This window comes from Ochotona curzoniae, unplaced genomic scaffold, assembly GCF_017591425.1.
Source record: "Ochotona curzoniae isolate NIBS_2020 unplaced genomic scaffold, NIBS_Ocur_1.0 patch386, whole genome shotgun sequence".
Lineage (NCBI taxonomy): Eukaryota > Metazoa > Chordata > Mammalia > Lagomorpha > Ochotonidae > Ochotona > Ochotona curzoniae.
This window is the reverse complement of record NW_024466957.1, coordinates 631,587-643,491: the sequence shown is the minus strand read 5'-3', so window position 1 is coordinate 643,491 and position 11,905 is coordinate 631,587. Positions and strand designations below refer to the sequence as shown.

The window sequence follows — 11,905 nt, the reverse complement described above, 5'->3', positions numbered from 1 at the left end:
GTGGCAGCTGAACTTGCTACCCCACAGCAGCAACCACAACGTCGGCTGGGAGTATTTCTTACTGTGCTAGGAAAAAAGGGTTCTAATCGCCTTGCTCACCAAGCGCACACAGAACAGGGCGGAAAGGCAGGGCTGCCTCAGGTGTGGACAGAACTGACCTTTTCAACATCCACACTCATGCTGCCTTACCACGGAGCAGAGGGTGTATTCTCAGATCAGACTCCAAGGTTGCACACCTGGGCCCCCGCCACTCACATGGGAGGCCTGGATGGGCTGGCCCAACCCCAGCTGTTGTGACCATTTGGGAACCGAACCAGCAACTACAAGATCTCTCTCGCTCTTTCACTCTCTCACTCTCTGCCTCCCTCCCCCTGTCTCCATAGCTCTGTTTTCAAGTAAACATTAAATCTTTTTTTATAGAGAGAGGGCTTATCTTGGCTCATGGTTTCAGTCCCAGGTTGAGGGACCTTGCCCTTGTTGGCAAGGCTCCCGGGTGTCTCAGGGCACTAATGGCAGAAGATGGAGTGTGTGGGCAGCCTGGGCATGCTGGCTTTTACAGCTGAGCAGCCCCTGGGAACCCCACAGGAAAGTTCTGCCTCTGGAGACCTCCCAGCATAACCTGCCCAGGTGCTAGGTATTCTGGGAGAATAAGTCTTCTTCCGGTGCTGGCCGAGGTGTGATGTGTTCAACCAGCCCCAAGAGCACTTGCTGTGCCATGGATGCTGGCTCCAGGCGCCCTTCACAGGATGGTCCCTCTGGGTGTCTGAACCCTGGCCCTTCTTTAGGATGCCTGTCCGGTGGCTGAGCCCACTCGCAGGCCTGCTTTCTACTCACTCAGCTCCATGAGGCCGCACACGTGGCAGTCAGGCCGCAGCACACAGACATTCAGGGACACAGCTCAGCCTGGCCTGAGGCAGAACAGCCCATGTGCACTTGTGGGCGAGCCCCAGAGGAGCAGTGTGTGTGTGTCAGGGGGTGTCAGGGAGCCCTGTGTGAGGGGATCGCCAATTTGGGTGAAAGGGGCAGGTTCAGAAAGGGAGGTTCAAGTTCAGGCTGAGCCCCAGCAACTGCTCTGTGTCCCAAGGTGGCACGGCCTGGCCCCCTGCCCACTCCGTGGGCTTCCTACTCCCAGCCTCATGCTATGGTGCCATAACCTCCAGGCTGTAGGCAGCCCCTTCTCCCTGCACTGGCAGCTCTGAGGGCCCCGAGGCACCACCTCCACACCCTCTCCCATCAGTTCTTCCTGGGGAGGTCCTCACCATCTCTCTCTTTGAAGTGGTTGAACTCCCAGAGCATGAGACTCCGGGCTTCTGTAGCTAATGGTTTGCAAACACCGACAACTCCAACGCTGGCTGGAAATCATCCATCCATCCACCTTCCCACCCATCCATGACTTATCTGTCTCTTCTTTCCTCCATCCAAATGGTCATCTGTCTGTCCATCTGTCCACTCGCTGTCCCGCATCCATCCCTCCACCTCCGACCTCTCCCTCCCGCCTGCCCTCCATCTGTCCTTCTCTTTGTTCATCTCTCCACCTTTCTGGCCTCCCCCCCCCATCCATCCATCAAATCAATGCCTATAAATTCACCAATCCCTCCCTTGTGAGTGAGAAGGCATCCACAGGCCAAGCCGGCTGCTTCTTGGGGCTTACATCAGAGGTTGCTCGACTTTCTCTATAAATGGAGAAATACTAAATATTTTAGGCTCTGCAGGCCACGTGGCCTCCGTTGCAATTACTCAACTCTGCCACAGCTGTGCAGCGCGTCCGTCAACCAGGCAGGCATGAATGAACGCATGGTTCTGCACCAGGGGGACACTGTGTTTGGACTTCATGTCATTTGCACCCATTATGACTCCCATGCCACAGTAAGAGAGCCCCAGAGGGTGTGCCCTTCACCTTTGCGGGGCCCTGGGAACCAACCCTCCTCAGTGCATGACACCTCCTCTTGGTGCCTGGACCCCTGTCTTCTACCGGTAACAGCTGGCTTGCCATTCAGTTCACTTACACTCCTTCTAGTTCCTAAGAACTCTGCTTAAGATAAAGGTGCTGGCCCTAGCCCTCCACGCCGACCCATGTCATCTGGGGTCTTAGAGATCGGGGATGCACTTTTAAAGCATGTGCCTTATTATGTTTGAGACGACAGTCTCGCTGTCATAGAGACACTGAATCTACCTGTCACCGTGTCAGCAGTTGGATGAAGAAGTCACGATGACGCTGGATGCAGCTGAAGGACTTTCAGATGCCCTCGTCTGCGATTGGCCAGTGCATTTCTGGAAATGCGGAATGTCATGCCCTATAACAGAGGTCAAACAAGCTTAAGGTTGCAGGAGCGTGGGCAGACTATGCGTGGTTCATAGGAGCCTCGGAACCTTCTGCAGAAATAAGTCTCAGTGGAGTTCTGTTTCTTTTTTCCATCCTGGTTTTAGTAATCTCACCAAGTCCTCTGAGATTTCACTGGTGGGAAAGGCATTTGGATTCGGGAGTACTGCCAAGCTGGGCAGGTGTGGCCCTGCAGCCAACTCTGGGACAGAGACCTGCCAGGCGTCCCCCGGGTAGCACACCATCTCTGCCCCTGCACTGGTCCCAGCCAGACCTGCTTCAGAGACATCCAGACACAATTTCCAGGACCACAATGCCTCATAAACAAAGCAGGCAAAAACAGATAAAACACCGACGTTTAGGAATCAGTCCACGACTCCAGATCTGTCTGTGTCGCAGAGTCCTCCACACCTGGAAGCTGAGCGGTGACGGTAGAGGGCCACTCCCTGAACAGAGGCTCATCTGCAGGCCCGCGTGGAAACCCCTTGGCAGAGACGGAAAACAAAACGGGGTACCAACAAGCCGAACGGTGGAACCGAGCTGACAGCGTCTGCGTCACTGCGAGTATTCTCACTGGAGCTGGTCCATGCAGGCACCAGGACTTAAGCACTGCTGGAACCGGACAGCTGATGACTACATCAGGCAGACAACACAGGGAAAACCACACACACAGGGATAGACACAGCAACACGCACAGGAATACACAGGGACAGGGACATACAGGGACACACACAGGGACAGTGACATACAAAGACACAACAGAGTCGCACAGAGAGACACAGGGCTAAGCAAGGTCACACAGGGACACACTCGGGGACATACAGGAAGATGCATTGGTAAATGCAACGACACAACAATGCACAGGGACACACACGCTGACACAAGGAAGTGGCAGTGGCAGCCTGGGGCCGGCTGGCCCACACCCCAGGACTGCTTCCTCTCCATCAGCACCACATGTCCCCTACAACAGGAGCTCCCTGGGTCCCGTCTGATCATTTGCCAGGGCCTCGTGTTCATGCCAGTGCTGCCCTGTGGAGTGAGTATAGCTCACAGGTGCACCTGAGTGAGGCCTGAGGGGACTGGGTGGGGGTCCTACTGTATGCTTGTGCCATGTCCCACCTCCTGCATGGGAGAGGATTCAGCTCTTAACTGCATGAAGTGGGGGCTCCCAGCCCTGGGGCTCTGCCACTCCACTGCTGCCTGCACACTCACTAGCTCAAAATATGGCCATGTTGTGTCTTAAGACATCTCCCTGTGGCCGGGGCACAAAGTCCCCGGGGGCACCCAGAGGTGGCACTTGCCATGTCCCTCTTTTGTCCCATAGAAGCCCAGGAACTCAGCTTCCTGCAGCCTGGCGCCCCTACCCTATGCCCAAGAGCCCCAGCTGGGTGGCCCTGGGCTGTCCCATCCTGACCCCTTCCTCCTCCCACTCATTTGGGTCAGGGCCAGGGCATCCCCAGGAAGACACAGGACTTGGAGAGCTGGGGCTGAGGGGAGTGTTGGGCTCCACATCGTGGCTGTTCTGCCAGTGAATGCTCCCAAGGCCAAGGTCAGAAGGGCTGGGGTCTTGGTGGTTCTGGGATATGTGTCAGGGAGGGGTGGGCATGCAGACTCCAGGACCAGCAAAGGACTCATTGATAGATGCTGACAGCCCCCTCACTGCCCCCGAGGGCTGCTGTGCCAGACACCCCTGCCACTGCCTGGGCCTCATCTCCTCCCTGCCCCAACACACACACACACACCCCGTCCTGTCCAAGGGCTGGCACCTCCTGACCCGCGATTCCCTGCCACAGGTACCATCCTCAGTGGGGTGTCTATCCTGCCCTAGGCCACGAGAAGGGTCTTTCTCACCAGTGTCTGGCAGGCCACGCCCTCCATGGGCCTGGATGCATAAATCCCCAAGAGCAGCCCTGTTCTCTGCCAGCTTCACATCCATGTCTCTCAGCGATGTCCCCCAAGACTCACTGCATCCCGCCACGGGACCCGGCACAGTCCACCACCCAAGGACTTGCTTCTGAAACGCACCTCTCTGCCCACCCTCTTGCCCGGCCCAGCTGATGATGCACTCCTGGACCTGCTGTGACCATGAACCTTGGGTAAGTGACCCCTGGGGTGTGGCATGGCTGGCTTACCTAGACTTGGTGGAATCAGCTTCCAAAGGGACCAGTGTCACTCATCAGCGTCTGGAAACATTCTGGGAGCAGGTGTCTGGGGTGGCACCAGGCACACCGGTGTCCCCTTGAGAATGCCTAGGTTCATGTCCCCACTTTTCTCCCCACCCAGACTCCTGCTGTGGCCCATCCTGGGAGGCATTATGTGATGATGGCTTAGGTGCTGGGGTCCCTGCCACCCATGAGTTCCCAGCTCCTCTCTTGACTTGGCTAAACCCCTGCTATTGCATAGGAACCAGCAGGTGGAAGATCTCTTTCTCACAAGTAAGAATGCTTTCAATGTCCAAAGATAACATCATTCTGGCCCCGCCTGCCTCTCCCCATCCCTGACTCCTTGTGTTAACCTGCTCTCACCAGACCACACTTTCAGCCTTGGGCCCCTCCCATCCCCCAACCCCCCACCTACCTACTCTCCTCCCTGTCTTCCCAGCTATGCCAGCACCCACTGTGCCACTTCCTGTCTGGTCAGCAGACCCCTAGCCCAGCCCAGCCCAGTCCTGGACACTGTCCCTTGCTCTGTCTGCTGCAGCCACGCTGGCTTCCTCCTCTCTTGCAAGCCCATGGAGCTCCAGCCCAAGTTTGCCCCATGAGGGACACTGGGTGCCCAGGGGATGGAGTTGGACAAGAGGTGCTAGTCCAGGCGTACCTGTCCATGCACTTGGCAATGACACTGGAAGACTCCTTATTTGTTCCTTACTTGAGCTCTGCACGCTGCCCATTTTGCAGAGGAAAAACCTGAGGCTCAGAGAAGTTGGTTCCCTGTCTGGGGCATGGAACCAGAGAGAGACAGAACAGAGTCACACCCAGGAAGCCTTCAGGAGCGCTCGCATGGCCTGGGCCAGCAGCACTCCTTCTCCTAAGGACCCCTCAGATCACTCTCTGCTTCCTTCACAGCGCCCACGGTGCTGTCATGTGTGGCCTGTGTATGGAGGAGAAAAGAAACATCCGCTGAGCAAGAACCATAGCAGGCTGCCAGCATCTATCCCAGCCAGGTGCACCAACCCAGGGCTCAGCAGGGAGACCTGGCCAGGTGGATACAGGAGGCTGCTCCACAGACGCCTCTGAAGCTCAAGGTGCCAGAAGGGGCCCCAGCTCGGTCCAGTCCAGCAGCGATCCGAAGATACAATCCAGAGTGTGTGCATGGGCGCATGCGCACACATACACACAAGGCAAAGTGTGAACATTTCATTGTATCCTGGAGTTAGAGCCGTCCTCCTCCTCCAGGCAGGCAGGGAAGCAGACCTCACCTCGCACGAGATCCCTAGGCAGCCAGTCGCTAACCCAGACCTGGGGCCTGAGCAGCTGGCATGCCCAACATCTCCTCCTGAACCCCTGGGGTCCCTCACTCCTCACAGCTGGCCTCCAGGGGTCAGCATGCACCCACACCTACAGCAGAGCCCCAGGTCCATTCTACGGTGCACTTTCTGCATGCTGATTCAAGCCTACAAAATAGGAAAACCCAGAGCTCCTGCTTCAGGGAACGATCCTCTGGGGAGTGAGGCCCTGGGACCCACTGGGCTATCCAGCCCCACCCAGCCCAGCTGCCTCCCTTTGCTTCACCTGTGTTCCTCCGGGGTGTCCTCCGTGTGCAGCCAGGAAACACCTACCCCTCCTGCAGTCTCAGACACACATGTCACTCCTTGGGTGTCCCCCAGGCCCTATCCTTCCACCCAGCTTCCCTGTTCTCGGTGTGCGTTTGACTGCGTTGCTAGGCTTGGCTCAGTCACAATCGGTGTCCCCTAGGCCCCTGTTGCTGCAGTCAGCATTGCACAGAGGTGGAGAAACCCCATTCTCCAGGGTGGCCCAGATGGAGGATAGACAGTCACAGAGATGCCCAGGGGGACAGGCGGGACCATGGCCATTGCTCTTGCTCTGGCACAGAGGTGAACTGGAGAGCATCTGATGAGGAGGAAGCGCAGCAAGTCCAAGGACCTAAGAGGAGGCAGGTGCCGACGCAGGGGACAGGATGGGAAGGAAGGAGGGACTGAGCAGGGCGAGGATGGCCAGATGGCAGGTGCAGGAGCAGCTGGAGTTTCCCAGGAAGAAGTCAGAATAGAGTTCATGACACTTCTACGTCCAGGTGGCCAGTGGGCAGCTCTGACTGCAGCCCTTCAGCACAGGGGGAAAGGTGGGCTGTGACTTCCCCACAAGCCACAGGAGACCGAGTTTCAAGACAAGCCGGTGGAGGGTCCCAGGCAGGCCCCCAGCTGGGCCATCCCTCTGCCCGGCCAGGATACTGGCTCCAAGATAGGAGTCTTCAAGGGCAGTGGTGGCCGAGTGGTGAAGGCAAGGTCACAGTGTTACCTGGGGCGAGTCCCTTAGTGTCCCTCGACCAATGTGCAGCAGCCCCTGGCAGGACGTGCCCAAGGTGGGCAAGGCAGCTGGCCCAGGGTTGGGGTGCAGTGGAAATGAGTGTGCCCATGAGTCATGACCCACCCACGCCCCATGAAGATGGGTCAACCCCACCCACCCACTCTGGCCCAGCACTTGGGGTAAACACCCGGGGGAGGGGGGGCAATAGGACAGGCTGGGGACAGTCAGACACACATGGCAACGCAGTGGCACTCCAAGAGATGAAAATGCATTTAATGTGGTCTATCTTGTGGTTATGTCTGCAGATACCACTAAGTATGGAAAAATAACATGGGAAGTCTCCGGTTTCACCATTGAAAAGAGAGTTGACGACCTGCGACCTCGACCTCCCATGGGACAGACGACACCCCGAGCAGGGGCTCCCAACAGCGACTCCCCCCTGCCCGCCTCCAGGCCTCCTTCTCTGACCCACGGGCAGAGGCCAGGCAGCACAGCACCAGCAAGGATTGGGGGGTGGCCAGTATTTTGAGCACGCGGATGCCACCTCACTGACATATGTGCACACACACCCCTGGACACACACACACACACACGTTCATACATGACCCAACACTCATTGCCTCCCACACACACCCCCGCCGGACACAGGCCTCTACGATCGGACAGAGGACTGGGAATTTGGGGGCCCGCCCGAGCTGGCGCCTGTGACCAGCATCCCACGTGACTGATGGCACACCCAGCCTGGACCTGGTGAGACCACACACAGGTCTTGTGCATGAAGCATGCACAGGGACACACCTGTGGGGACAGACATCCACGTACACACCACGGGTCTCTGCGTCACACAGAGATAGTCCTATGTAACGTTGGTGTACGCAGGCGAATGCAGGACACGCACGCACACACACACACACACCAGGGGCCAAGGCACCCCTTGCTCTACACAAGCATACACACACACACGCACACACGCACGCACACACACACATGCACACACACACACCAGGGGCCAAGGCACCCCCTTGCTCCTACACAAGCACACACACACACACATACATGCACACACACACGCGTGGCCTCTCCCATCTGCCCTCCCGCGTCCAGTGCGATAGAGAGGGACACTATTTTGGTCTTTAGCACAAGCAATAAATAAAATAAATAAATAAATACCAAGACTGGGGGCAAAGAGGGCAGGAGAGTTTGAAAGGCAGTAGTCTGTGCCAGCTCTGGCTGCTGCCCTCCTGCCGAGAGTGGGCAGGGACTCGGGGGGTGGGGCAGCTGCCCAGGGTCCCAGGGGAACCCCACCTGCTCCCTACAGATCATGATGGGCAGGAGTCACCCTGGGTTGAACTTCTCTAGGAGAAAAGTGGAGGCCAGGGCAGGTGCCCAAGTGAGGCTCCCTTGATACCACTGCTCCACCCGACCCTGGCCGCCTTGTGTCTGCCCCTATAACCAGGGAGGAGGCCCCATGAGGCCAGAGCCCCCACCTAAACTCCTCCTTCTCTGCCCCGCCTCAGTTTCCCCACTCTGGTCAGAGAGTGACTTCCGGTCTGAGCTGTCTCGAGAAGCACAGGTTGGCATGGCCTCAGCAGGAAGTGAGGAGACCTGGGAGAAGCAGAGGGTGCTCCACAGCACGAAAGGCTCCATCGGGGCCCCTGCCAGCTGCCAGGAACACAGGGCCGTGGAGCCAGGGGGATGGGGGAATAAACATGACCCTTTTATCCCCATCTTCATTCTGGTAGGTCAGCGGGAGGAGGGAGGCGCCCCTTTCCTAAGATCTCCCTTCTGTGTCCCCTCTTGGACCACCCTGGACTGTCCCGGGAGCAGGGAAGGGCACATGGCCTTGTACCAGGGTGGGTTAAGGCCCAGCTCCTGCCACCTCTTCCAGGGTACCCAGGGAGGGGGTGGGCGGCAGGGACTGGGGCTGTAGGGAGGGACGGATGAGTCGGATAAAAACAGAAGCAACCGGAGCCGGACAACCGGAGTGTCTAAGGCACGACTCACATCACACTGGGGGCCCAGAGCCCTCGACGGGCTCACCGACTCCTCCTGGCTGCCGCCTGACTCCCGGCCCAGGGAGCCACCTGCTCTTAGGCCCCGAGGGGGGGCAGAGCCACAAGCAGAAATGGAGAGAGAAGCAAGATGGCGAGAGTCGGGCTGGGGGCAGTGGACCCTCGTCGGCAGGTCCCGGCTGTAGCCCTGAGACACACCCCTAGAGGTACAAAATCAAGCTTAGCAAGCTCAAACCAGGTTTTCCCCAAACCGCACCACCCCACCACTCGCCGGCAGGGACGGCCAAAATGCCTTCACTCTGGTTCCCAGACACGAAGGGGGCCTAGGTCACCCTGGGAGCACAGGCGGTGGGCAGGGTGGGGAGCACGGAGCCCTGCCATCCCCACGCCTGCTCTGGCAGGGCTGCGGGGTGGAGGCAGGGATGGGAGGGGTGGAGAGGCCAGTCCAGCCTCGGAGAACCCTCTGGCGCCTCCAGCCAGCTGCTTGCGTCTGGAAGAATTCTAATCGTCCTTGGATCTACCCGAGAATTAAAAAGATTCTGTTTTCGACCGCATTGTTAATTGGTTGTCAATTGTTGTTGTCGGTTGTTTTTTTGTAAACAGTCTGACCCAAGCTCGGGCTGAGAAAGCCGAAAACCCCATGTTTCTCCCCAAGTTATAAAAACCAGCCGGGCGCCTGGCAGCGAGGAGGCAGGGCCAGCCAGCCAGCCAGCCAGGAGAAGGCTGCACCCAGGGGCTTGAGCCCTGCCCCCACCTCCCCTTCTCCCAGGCTCTGCACCTGCTAGGCCCAGGGACCGCCACTCTCCGGTCCCCACTGACCACCCCCTGAGGCTATTGCAAAGAAACTGGAGACAACTACAACGCTACTGAGTCTGTGAGCCCGCAGCCTGCCCGGTCTGCTCCAACCTGGGGGCAGTGGGCAGCGGGCAGCCGCCCACTGGGGCCACTCCCTTATCCCCACCCCACAACCCAGCAAGGCGGGAGCGGACACTGCACCTAGGCCCCGGGAGTGGCTCAGATCTCTGACTCCCGTCTGTAGGGTCGCTGCTCCAGGGTCCCAGCCGGCTGCAGCCTGTCAAAGTCGTGCCTGGCCTGGGGGCTGCGGCCGGGGACAGCGGCGGCAGCGGCGGCAACCGGGTCTCCCGTATCACCCTCATCATCCTCATCGCGGTTTAGGAAGGCCAGCTCGTTCTCGTAGCAGAAGGAGCTGGCGCTGGGCAGCAGGAACTTGTTCTCGACCAGGTCCTTGGCGCTGCAGCGGGGCGTGGAGGGCACCTCATAAGTCTTATGGAAGTGCGCATAGTCGATCTTATACTGGTTTTTCTCCTCGAAGAGAACCGGCTCAAAACGGTGGCCCCACAGGATCTCATTGGCCAGGTAGGAGCTGCGGGCCTGCGTGGTCATGGCCGTGGCCTCCACCATGCCCTCAAGGATGACGACAATCTCGAAGTCGTCCGTCTCCAGGTCCTGCCGGCTGATGCCGAACAACGGGCTGGCCTCGTCGATCTCGTGCAGGATGGTGATGGGCGAGACCAGGAAGATGCGATCAAGGCCCTTGTCGAAGCCCACGTCGATGTCGATCTGGTCCAGCGGGATGTACTCGCCCTCCTCGGTGACCCTGGGCTTGATGAGCTGGGCGCGCACGTGGGCCTCCACGATGTGACTCTTGCGCAGGTTGCCCACGCGCCACATGAGGCAGAGCTTGCCGTCGCGCAATGCCACCACGGCATTGTGGCTGAACAGCAATGTCTGTGCCCGCTTCTTGGGGCGCGCCATCTTGGCCATGATGGCGCCGATCATGAAGGAGTCGATGATGCAGCCCACGATGGACTGGGCCACCACCATGAAGACGGCCACGGGGCACTCCTCGGTCACGCAGCGCAGCCCGTAGCCGATGGTGGTCTGCGTCTCGATGGAGAACAGGAAGGCCGCCATGAAGCCGTGCACCTGCAGCACACAGGGGGTGCGGCCCCGGCTCTCAGCCGGCTCCAGGTCGCCATGAGCCACGGCGATCACCCAGAAGATAACCCCGAATAGCAACCAGGAGGCCAGGAAGGCCAGCGAGAAGATAAGCAGCATGTAGCGCCAGCGGATGTCCACGCAGGTGGTGAACATGTCAGCCAGGTAGCGCTGCGACTTCTCGTCCATGTTGGCGAACTCGATGTTGCACTGCCCGTTTTTCTTGACGAAGCGGTTGCGGCAGCGGCGCCGCGTGTGCACCTTGCCGTTGCCGAAGCCGTTAGCGCCCGACATGGTGACCAGGTGCAGCCCGTCCTCCTCTGATGACACGATGCTGTAGGGGTTGGCCCGGCTGGCTGCGGTCATCCCGGGTGGCGGGGAGCCCCGGCTCGTGCCCAGGCTGGCTCCTGCAACACAGGGATGGTGGTCTACCTGAGGGTGGGACAAGCAGGAGGAGGGGGACCCAGCTCCTGCTGCACACCCCCACCCAGACCCTCAGCCACTCACCAGGCTCCTGTTCAGTCTCCCCTGTCCCCACCCTCCTCCCCTTCCTCCCTCCCCATCATCCTGGGTACACCAGTCCCCCAGGTCCAGCAAGCAGCAGCCATGGGGTCTATCCTCAGAACCAGGGGCTCGCCCTGGGACACCAGGATACACTGGCTCTCCCTGCTATAGTCACAGCCCCCAAGTGGCTCCCTCTGGCCTGAACCACAGGACGCATCAGCAGTAGCGACAGCAGTGACAGTGCCTACAGGACACGCACCATCCCCCTCCGAGACCTCAGGCACTGTGCCAGCTGAGCATTCGTCATTTTGTTCTCGCTGGGGCCTTACCCTCGAGGTCTAGAACAAGGCCTGGTACCGCTCCCTCCCCCCTGAAACTCAGAGAAGTTTGGATTCATGATCTGGGCCCTGCCTAGAGCACGGAGGTTGACCTGCTAGCCACCAGTGGGGGCACCTACCCACTGGCCCTGGGCTGAGGGGCTGCTCGGGTTCTGCCTGCATCATTTCTAAATCAGGAATACAGGGCCACCTCCCAGGCTCGCGGAGGGACCCACCAGGGCCCCCTGCTCCCACTGCAGCCCTCAGCCTGCACTAGGGAGCAACTCCTGGGGGGTCTCACACACACAC

The 11,905-nt window shown here is 59.2% G+C and overlaps 1 protein-coding gene across 1 annotated transcript; it reads right to left on the bottom strand.

Moving 5' to 3' along the window:
• Window positions 1-9,830: 9,830 nt before the first annotated feature.
• On the bottom strand, window positions 9,831-11,171 carry LOC121167540 (ATP-sensitive inward rectifier potassium channel 12). The gene has a single exon (XM_040997011.1). The coding sequence runs from the start codon at window positions 11,139-11,141 to the stop codon at window positions 9,831-9,833; it is 1,311 nt and encodes a 436-aa protein (XP_040852945.1). The 5' UTR covers window positions 11,142-11,171.
• Between the last annotated feature and the right edge of the window lie 734 nt (window positions 11,172-11,905).

What these genes read in the sequence shown, in the direction of transcription:
- LOC121167540 (XM_040997011.1), bottom strand. Translation starts at nt 11,141, where the DNA reads ATGACCGCAGCCAGCCGGGCCAACCCCTACAGCATCGTGTCATCAGAG.